An 11,037-nucleotide genomic window follows, 5' to 3' on the forward strand; every position below is an offset into this window, starting at 1 on the left:
TTTATATGGTCAAGTTTGTGACTTTGTCAAACTATTTATCTGTTTTTGTCCTTAATTTATCACCAAGAAATAGTAATGCAAGAGTTTTTCTTATTTTTGGTTCATGAAATTGGATTGTGTCGTTGCTGCGCTTTCATCTAAGCCTGCATGACAAGATTTTATTAAGTAATTGATTTAGTAATGGTCATGAATTGCTCCTTGGTAAGGTTCATAGAACATAATAGATTCATATAATCCTCTGCATTTGATCTGCATGTGTGCCTTTTTTTTTTTTTGAAAGGTTACTACAGCTATGGTTTGGAGTAGGAATGGGTGTCTCTGGTATAGGATGCCAGGATTACTATGCTTGTTTTAAGATCTATGTTGTGGCCCTTTATTAGTTTATATAGGTGTAAGCTTATTTATTGGATGATTTGGTATTTCGCTAGTTTTGGTTCTGTTGAAGACTGTTCCTGCTTTTAGGTTATTCTTCATGTGTTTCTTCTGGTGTTCCTTACATATTTCAATTTCATAATTTGTATCATTCTCTCTTTTTCAAAAACTTGAGGGCACCTATAATGGCTGAAATGTTCAATTGCACTAGCTAATAACTTTTTGCTTTGGAGATGATGATGAAGAATAAAATGTATCAAAACTTTTAACTCTTGGACAGATTTGGTCTTTGTACAGTGTGGTTGTTGATATTTTTTCTCTTAAACAATAATTGACAAATCACTTTTGAGATCATTGATATCACTTTTGCTATACATCGATATCATAGCATATCATCTCTACAATTGTGATTTTTTTTTTTTTTTTTTTTTTGTGTGCATGTGTATATATATATTGTGCATGATTGTGGTTTTTAAATAAAAAAAAAAAAAAAATCTTATTTTGAGGGTCAAGAGACCCCTTAAATAACCTTATTTAGCAAGGGTTGTAAATGTAAATATTTTAAACCTTGGTAAAAGGTTATTTAAGGGTCTTTTGATCCTCAAAATAAGATTAGAGCACTTGTTTTGAGGGCCATGAAGGACTTTAAAATTTCATTTTCAACGGTATAAGTTTCGAAGGTTATCAAGGGTCAATTGGACTCTTAAAATAATTTTTCTTAAGATTTTTTAATACTTTTTTAAAGGATTTTGACCCTTGAAAAAAGTTAGATTTGTTGTAGAAGAGATTGTCAACCATGGGTTTTGGGACTGTCCTTAATTTTGCTCAGTTGGACGTGTAAATTTAACAATTCCAGGACTCTTGACCTTGGGCCACAACAGACACAAAGGTTTCTCATATTTTGGTGGGGGACTGCGTTGAAGAACCTGGGTTGGGTTTGGGTGTAGTAGCGTGGTTGCTCCAATGGGTTTGCATTTTAGTAAAGATATTTGGATGCAATAATTAATAATATGGAAAGTTCCAATATGGTGCTCGTTAGTTTTGCTCTTATTTGAGGTTGGTCTGGTTGTAGAAGACATGGCATTTGTTGGGCCGTATTTGGTCCAGGCCATGAGGCCTTGGTTTTTACTCTTTTATGGCCCATGTTGTCAAGCCTTTTTAAAGGTTGAAGTGTTGTAACCTACGGGACATGCATCATATATCCATGTCCAAATTTGAGTAGGATGGAGTATAAAACTCATGTTTTATATAATTTAATAAGAGATTGCTAAATCAGCATTTTATTTAAAACTCAATAGACTCTACCACACATAATAATATTTCAATAAACTCACAATTAAGTTGGATTTTTAAATAGATATTAAAATTGATTGAGTGTTGTGCTTATTCTATAATATATAATATGATGATGTACCATGTTAGGATTGGAGGTGTAAAATTTGAGTTTTACACTACATTTTTATAGAATTTAATCTCTATCCATTTATATAAAGTTCCTAATTATTATTTTTTTCTGTAATTTTAAGACTTATTAGTCTTATTTAGTAAAATTTATAAGAGTAATGCTTAGCACACACATTTTTACACTAATTTTTGAATTGTATTGAAATCGTGACTTAAAGTAGCGATTAAAAGGTGTGTACTAATATTTTCCCAATTTGTAAACACATTTTGTCACTCATTATAAATAAAGATATAATAAATCACTTTATTCTAAGTGAAAACTGAAATTTATCTAATCTGCATGCTTTATGTAGATTTGTTTCAAGGTTTAAATCTACAAATAATAAAACTATTATATATATAAAAAAGGCACGGCTCCATCAACTTTGATAGACTGTCACTCTATTATAATATATATATATATATATATATATATATATATATATATTTTGTGTGTGTATATACACACATGTGATTATTGTACATAGAAAGGGTAGGACTCCATCAACTTCTATAGGGTCCTAGTCTATCATATTTCTTCATCCATAAGAATTGGAAGGGTGATTCGAGACCATACATTGTGACATCAGACTTATAATTTTGTGTTTGGCTGGATGTAAAGAATTTTGAGGTGATCAACTTCCGACCAGAAACCATCGTTTTCAGATGGCATGTTAGTGATCAGCATCTTTTGACGCATCCAATTTTATCTCCTGGATCAACTTGGTTGTCTCTTCTGCCGACATACAGTCTGCTTTGCTCTGAGATTTAGCATAGTTCTCAAAGAATTCCTTGTTTTCTTTCTCCAGTTCATTCCACACTGCAATTAAATTTATCCGTGGCTTGGCTGTAACGTTATCATTGTTTCTATTGGTACGTAATTAGTCTGTAACAAACAAACTGAGCTACACTATTCTGTTTGTGAGATAAGCTTAATCAAGCCAAACTTTACTGTTAGGAGCTCATAACTCATATAACCAAACTAGCTAGAGCAAAAGTCTATCTACTAGTGCAAGCTTCGTATAGGCTCAATGGGATATTGTCAAAATTTTAAGCCATCCTCAGGCATGTATTACTTAACTAATAAGCTTTGTTCTTTTGCTCTCTCTATCTCTAGTACTGTGTGTGTGTGTGTGTGTTTTATGTACATGTGCGTCTATGTGTGAGTTTGCGTGTGTTTCTTGCGAGCTTGTGATGATTATACGTATATACTCTATACGGGCAAGAAATCAATGAGAGAGTTCAGGGAAACAAACCGGTGGAGGTGATGACAGAGGCGATGTTTGCATGTTTTGAAAGGGTTTCCATGCACTCTTCTTTAGTCATGTGGAAAGTCATACACGTTTCAATCAGGTGATGCACCTATAACAAGTAGTTCCGAACATTAACCACAAAAACAAAATTAAATTAACATAAGTATAGGCAGCCTCATGATTTTATAACAAGTTCGTAGTTCCATGTGTATGTATCTTATTAAGAAAAAAAGCTCTATCTCAGTACCATGTGTATGTATGAGGCAGAAGAGTCCCCCATAATCCTATGATCTTCAGAGAAGCTATATACGTAACTAAAGAAGAATAGGGAACCGTTGATCAAAGAAAAAAAGAAAAAGAAGAAGAAGAAAGAAGAATAGGGAACTGTTATTTCAATTAGCCAATGAAAGAATTCGTGCAATAAAATGAGTACATATGCTGGTGCAGAGCTATATATATAGTACTATCACAAGGTAGAGTGGAGCCAGGAATCCCTTGTGGAAGATGGATAATAATTGGTTGTGATAAGCTTAGAGTTGATTGTTAATGACTTTATCTTCAACTCGGTACGATGTAATTTGGCAGTATCCCTTGACACTTGATACCCAACAAAAATCCTCCTACTGGACAAACCCAAACCCTTTCAAATGGGTTCAAGTGACGTAGTCCATCTCTCTGACTCTCTCTCTCTCTTTCTCTCCCCTACTATTTACCTATCTAATAAATAAAAAAACCGTCATAGCGTGTGGCATGTCTCTTATTGTTTTCTTATAAAGTCAAAAAAATTAAATTGAAAAAGAGTTAACACATGATATACTACAATCAATGGACTATAAAGTGGAACATACATGTACATGCAAGTGAAAGTCATGTATGGAAAGATATAAACTCTTAGGTTAAGTAAAGTTCCAATATATTATATTAAAACCTCACTTGAAGTCCGCCTAGGGTGTTCTTCCACCCCACAAAAAAAGAAAAAAGAAAAGAAAAGAGAGTAGATCACCCTTAAATCTAGAACTAATAAAACATCTCTAATAAAGTTGTGTAAGTTTTAGTAATGAGGATTAACTTCATCTTTGTTATTCTAACATATTTTAATTTGTTTTCAAGGAAATTTTCTTTTTCAAAATTAGCAAAGTCTGAAAGTTCAAATTTTCAAAGAAAGCATTACAAAATAATAATTTTGTGTAATTTGAGCTTTTACCAATGATGGAGAAAGATTGATATATAGGTTTAGGAACGAGTACAACTCTCACATAGATAGAGAAATTTGGGCTTGATTGAATCTTGAGGACTGTGTGTTGTCACTAGAATTTTAAGGTTTTTTTTTTCATAAATTAAAAAAAAAAGGGAAAAGGAGCATTTGAATCTAAATTCTTGTCATTGAGATAATTGAACATTGCCAAATTAAATTATGATTTTTTTTTTCAAATATCGCCCTTGCACTCTTGACTTGAGTGTAATTAATTAATTTAGCCCTTTTTATTTGAACATTTAAGCCAAGGATTCTATATTTGAGACAATGCAAACTTCTTGTTAAAAGTTTCTTTTAAAGCCTAATGGATGGTGTTTGTCCTGTCATCACTATTTTTGAAATGCTATTATTACCATTTTTTTTATATATATAAAAGAAGAGGAGCAAAGGTGGATTAGTTTTTTTTTTTTTTTTAAATTTTTTTTTAAGGTTATTCCAACAAGGATTTCACACTAAGAAAAGCCAGAATTCGAAGAAGGAACCCTAAGTCTGTGTAATTTAAACCAGATGATATATATCCTTAGTTACATGGGTAATTGATTGTGTTGGCCTCTGTTTCAGGGTAAGCAGCTTTCACAATTGTTGGATGATGAAGACCCCCGCGGGTTGATGGAGAGGATGCATGCACCAGCGAGTGAAAAGGATTGAATTAAATAGGGCAGCTAGGCGTATTGATTCTATATCATATGGTCCCTCCGAGAATGATTGGTGGTGGTTTGAGTTGCTTGAATAATATAGTTATTGATGTAGAGATCAGATTCTTGCTGAATTTTGCTAAATTATTTAATCGCTTTCATGTTTAATATCTCATTCTTTATTCTTTTATATTTAATCCCAATGCAATATCTGGATGGTGGGCTCATTCTTATGGAAGCTGACGTAGACTTGAAAGTTCTATGTTTAATTCACCATTGGACTATGGAATTCGAATTTCTTAATTAAGTGTCTCATAGACAATGAGTGGAAAAGTCTCACCAAAATCTAAAAAATCCCACTTCTCTATACCTTATATATATATTTTGGGAGAAAATTACAAAAACTGCCCTCAAGATTTATTATTATAAACAGTAAGTTGGTCTGGATTACAAAATACATTAGTTTCCTCCTTGAATATATATTGTTCCTTACACTTACCTCCTTTTTTTCGCCACCACTTAACTAATAATTTAATTGAAATCCTAAATTACCATCAACAGTATTTAGGGTTCATTATAGGGTAACAGTATCCTTCCAAATTGCTTATGACACTCACTTTACTCACTTGTAAATTAGTAAAGTACTAAGTCAACCCTGTTTTTTTCTTTGACATTTAAAAAAAAAATCCAACTTCCATTTATTTTAAACAAGCTGAGTATTGGTTTTAATGATGAAAAAAAATTCGAAAGTTCGTATTAGATTTTTGTAACAATTGATGCACCTAATAAATGAAAGTTGCTAAATTATGTGGTTGAAATTTTTGAAGAAGGAGAAAATGGATATTCATAAAAGGTTCACACCTGTATATAGAGTCCACATGCATGCAAAGAAATTACTCAAAATCAAAAAAGTGAAATCAAAGTAATCTTCACCTTTTTTTTTTCTCAAAAACCAAACATTAATAATAAATTTGGGGCCGAAATTGAAAGGCACAACTGTAAGGGAAAGACACTAGAATTAATGTGTAAGGCACAATTTTTTTTATTCAACATTACCATTGAAGTATCATACAAGAACTTGATGATTAAGAGCATATTTCTTCTGCATTTTCAAAATATGAAACCACAGGAAGAATCTTACTATACTTGACAAGCATGAGAGAATAAATATTCATGATAACTAGTTTCTATGAAGTCATTTCCCAACTTTATCTGTAAACAACTTATATATCCATCTCTATTCCAAACACTGACCTTCCACGTCGGTCATTGTATTTCTGAATAACAAGCATATATACTAGAGAATTCTGGACAACAGTTCTGATGCATGATGAGATTCCATTTCCTTGTTGCGAAAAATATGTACATTGAATCCCATCCTTTACCTTCCCAATTCCCATACTAATTGGAATTCTTAATTTTCCTCATTATACTAGTAGTAATATTGGCTTTTGTGGGAATAGATTTACACTCTTTTTCGCTTTGTAATTACTTTGGAAGGATGCTAATATAACCTTAGAAAATATTTAGAACCCTAAACCATGTTTTTCCAGGCTTAATCATTTTTAATCTAAATAAAAAATTTAGTCAAATATAAGTGATTAACCAATTTTCATATACCAGACACTAAGTTACAATAACAATAAATATAACATGTAAAAAGCAATATGAATGCTTAAAGTTACATCACATGTAACTTGATCCTATTTCATAAATTTCATAAATTAGAGGTTTTTGTAGCAGCTGATTAACACTTCTTAGGGTCTATTTGGTAGAGTAGTTCAAATCCATATTTTCAGTTTTTAAACAACCTTATATACATTTTTACACACTTTTTCACGCATACGTATTTCAAAAAACTACAAACAACATTACTCGAACTCTTCTACTAAACAAGGCCTTAATGTTTTTAATAGAGACATTCATGATTTAAATTATTAAAGTAAAAAAATACCCCAAAGTCCACAATAACTAGCCGGGGTTTTTTGCAATGTCATACTACCTTCTCAACTTCACAAAGCCACCCTCAAACATTTCCTACTTACTGCCGTAAATTTAACCGTCAAGGATGACCACTGAACAATTTTTGTTATATTGGATTATAGTTAATTCAACTAGTGAAGTTTCTTGTTATCGAATAAGAGATCTATCTACACAAAAAACTAATGGTTGTTCTTTTATTGTGCCGGCTATCATGGATCTGTTGCCGTATTTTCATTTTGTTCCGTTCACACTTGCCATTTTTCATCTTATATGATGCTTCCCAGAAATCCCAGTATAAAGGGACCCTTAAGTCCACAATAACCAGTCGGGGTCTTTTAAATATCAAACTACATTTTCAACTTCACAACCACCCTCTGACATTTAGCACTTAGTAGGACCTCAAATAAACTGTCAAGGACCGGTTGCCATTTTTTTGTTCTATTCGTACTCTTACCATTTTTCCTCTTGTGATGTATCAGCAGTCATAGACCACTTACAATTATTGTTCTTATTATTGTCCTTAAGAACAAGATATTATCAATTCAGTTACAATTATTGTCCTTGAAAATGATACTTTCAGCTATCAAGGACCACTTAAAGCAATTTTTTTTTTCCTTCTTTTAAATAATAACTTAGCATTTCTTCTGCAATAGAATACACTTTTTTTGAGCTTGTGTGTACAAAGGAGGCTCTAAGATTTTTTAAAATAGTCATTAAGAAAATTAAATGATATAAAATTATATATAAGAATGAGTGATTGCAAGGTCCACACAAGCGAGATCTACATAGTAAGCAGCAAAAATGCCAAACCAGTGCCAACAATATTTATAAGGCTCTCTTTGGAGGAGTTTTTCAAGCTTTTTCGATGAGGAAATAACGCAATGAGGCTCTTAGGTCTTAGCGCTCAACAGTTATAACAGAGCACCTCACTTGCTAAATTAAATATGTAAAACATCAAGGACTATAGTTTATGGTTGGTTATTTGATCCTTAACAAATTAGTTAAGATTGGTCACGTGTATTCATTTCCTCCCTTCTATTTTACCTAAAGTCTAGTTTTATTACTTTCACTAATTATTATTATTATTTTTATCTTCCTCTACTTTTTTATTTGTTTTGTCTTTTGAACTCGGATCAACATACTCACATTTACTGGTGCATTAATAACTCTTCTTTGAACATAACCAAACTACCTGAAATAACTCTTATTTATCTTTTCATCAATAAGGGTTACTTATATCTTTAAGTAGATTTTTTCATTTCGAATTCTATTACTATATATAATTTTTTTAATGTATTTCCACTTATTATGATATGCGACAATCTGTAAATAATATATCTCTCCACATATGTGTTCGAACTGATAGGATTATGTGATGAGATTTTGTTTAGATTGATGCTTATGCTCTTTGTACGGCCAAAAATTGACATTTTGTCTTCATATTTTTGGCTTATAATGTTGCACAGCATGAGTTAAAGGTTTGATGAAGGGCCTGCTTATTGCCCTCAATATCGACCGAGATTAATTTAAATGCATGCAATGATTTGACGAATATTAAATTATTAAATGGAAACAAAGTAGATTGGGCTTGTGGATTTCCATTCTACTTTGCTGGCAACAATGCAGAGTGTTTCTCTTTGATTTGAGCACACTTCCAGTAACTTTGACAACCATTTCTTTTTAAGCTGACAATCATTATCCACCGTAAAATGCTAGTATAAAATCACATGGCAGGTATCCAGGAAATAACAAACCATAGTAACTTGATTGGGAGGCTAACCGCGCAATAAGATCTCACTTGGCCTGAAAGAAAGATATATAAACTGAAACAAGAGAATGTTGGTACCAGAATAATTATAAAAAAAAAAAGGTAGATTTGAGATTTTTGCTCTCAATTGTGCTCAATGATTTAGTAAACCAAGCCTATTTCAAATCTATATATATTTAAAAGTTAGAGCGTAGCATTTATTGTTGTTAGGCTCTTGTTAAACCATTATATTCTCCACGTCATTGCCACATCATTATTTTTTTCATATTTATTTTTTATTTTAAAATTTTTTGACATTATTAAATATATAAATACATTGGCTTTTCAAATTTATCTTTAGGCGGTTTTAACTTTACATATTTATTTACTTTAATTTTATTGTTATAACTAAGTATTGTCTATACATATTCCTCTTAGACGGTTTTAACTTTATATATAATTTTGCCCATTTATCTTCCTTTATTTTTTCTCTTCTTATTCTCATTCTCTTACTATAAATTTGTCACTCTCTCCTATTTTATGCATATTTTATTTTCCCACACAAAAATGTCATCTCTCTCTCTCTCTCTCTCTCTCTCTCTCATTTTTTTTCCTTCATTTATTTGTTGGATATTTTATGAAGTTAATTTGTACACCCATTGTCTTATTATTGAATAACTCATATGTGTTTCTTAATGCAAGTATTTTTTTTATCATTTTATTTGCAACACTAAATACTTTTAATGTTGTTAACCAGATTTGGGGAAAAATTATATTATAATATATCCATATGTTGTGTTATTGTTAGGTTTTAATTTATTTGGAAAATAGCAGGATAGTTTGGACAATATGATGAAGAACAGTTAGTGCAGTTGAGGAAGATGATCTTTGTGCAGTTTCCTTTCACTATTTGTAAATATATTGTTTAACAAATTAGCACCAAATTGTTATATCTTTATTATATGATGTTTTTAGATGTGTGAGTAATTGTTTTTAAGCATTTACAAATATTTTGTATTGCTCATCTTCTTTATCTCATTAGCATATTTTTTTGAGATTTTTAAGAAAACAAATTCAATTTTGAGTTTAAAATAATTTATTTATCTATTCATTTTTCGCATGTTGAATTAAATGTTAGATTAAATTATGAGAGTATTAACACAATATTTGTCTTGATTACATCACATTTCAAATGTTTTACATATTCGGGAGAATGAATTTGACTTCGATGTGAGTTTTATTTTTCCCTTTCTTTTTTATTTGAATTGTAGTTTTGTTGAATATTATAATTTTTTATATACATTTCTCAGTGTTTTTTATTGTACAGTAGAAAAAATTGGGTTTGAATTTTTTTAAAACTAAAAAATAATTTCCAAATTTTGGTTACTTTTTAATGATACAAAAAATGTTATAAATAATTTTTATTAAAAAATTAATATTTTTCAACCTTTTGAATTCTTGAGAAAAATTGTATTGTTTTAATTTTGATATGACAAAAATTATATATTACACTTACGAAAATAATATATTAAATTAGTCTAAACTGCAAAAATGAATTAAATGAGACCACCCTAAATATATTAGTGTGATATAAAAACCATGCATTCGTAAAAGCACATACAAATGGGAGAGGAGCAATAAAGAGCTACACACTAGGGGTAGCCTCCCCTTCCCCAAAACCTCTCTATATTTAAGAATTAAAGTTCATTCACACTTGTTTGTAATAGACTTTACAACTTAAGAGCCTAATTGCAAGAAACAATCTAAAAATTTGATCATACCAATTACAAGCACTAGTACTGCCTTGCAAAAAATATCGGTATTATATATATTTGCAAATAATCAAGCAATTCTCATGACTTCTGAGTTAACAATGGCTCCAATTAAGGGGAAATGTCCTTCGAAGTTAAAGGATTTTGTCTGCCTGACTCCAAATCAGAAACCGATACATCCTCCCCCTCTCTGTCTCGAAAACCTCTGAAACAAGGTTGGCTTATCATCAAGTAAATGACCTGGTGTCTTGGATGTTTCTTTTAAGCTCCGAACATGCTGAAGACATACTTGAACAGCCTCATGCACTCTCACAAAGTACAACTCTTTACCAATCTCTAAAACACAAGATCTTGATAAGGTGAGAAGAACTTCTCGGTTTGGATTGGAAATGGCAATCTGCAAAGATCCCAATGAAGCCAATAACATTATAGGCACATTTGTTACATAGATAAAAATTACGATAAGAATAGTAATCTTTATTACTGAAATTTTTATTTTTATTTTTAAATAGTTACAATATGCTGCCTCACAACTCGAACATTTTCCCCCCTATAACCCTAACCACTTAAGCTACAA

The 11,037-nt window shown here is 31.1% G+C and overlaps 1 protein-coding gene across 1 annotated transcript; it reads right to left on the reverse strand.

Annotated features, from left to right (window-relative positions):
* Nucleotides 1–2,262: 2,262 nt before the first annotated feature.
* LOC142608397 (uncharacterized) lies at nt 2,263–3,457 on the reverse strand. Its single transcript, XM_075780172.1, has 3 exons — nt 3,316–3,457; nt 3,072–3,177; nt 2,263–2,635 (listed from the first exon to the last, which is right to left on the reverse strand). Exons 1-3 carry the CDS (start codon nt 3,346–3,348, stop codon nt 2,490–2,492), a joined length of 285 nt encoding a protein of 94 aa, XP_075636287.1. The 5' UTR covers nt 3,349–3,457; the 3' UTR covers nt 2,263–2,489.
* Nucleotides 3,458–11,037: the final 7,580 nt, after the last annotated feature.

This window comes from Castanea sativa, chromosome 8 (genome assembly GCF_040712315.1).
Source record: "Castanea sativa cultivar Marrone di Chiusa Pesio chromosome 8, ASM4071231v1".
NCBI lineage: Eukaryota > Viridiplantae > Streptophyta > Magnoliopsida > Fagales > Fagaceae > Castanea > Castanea sativa.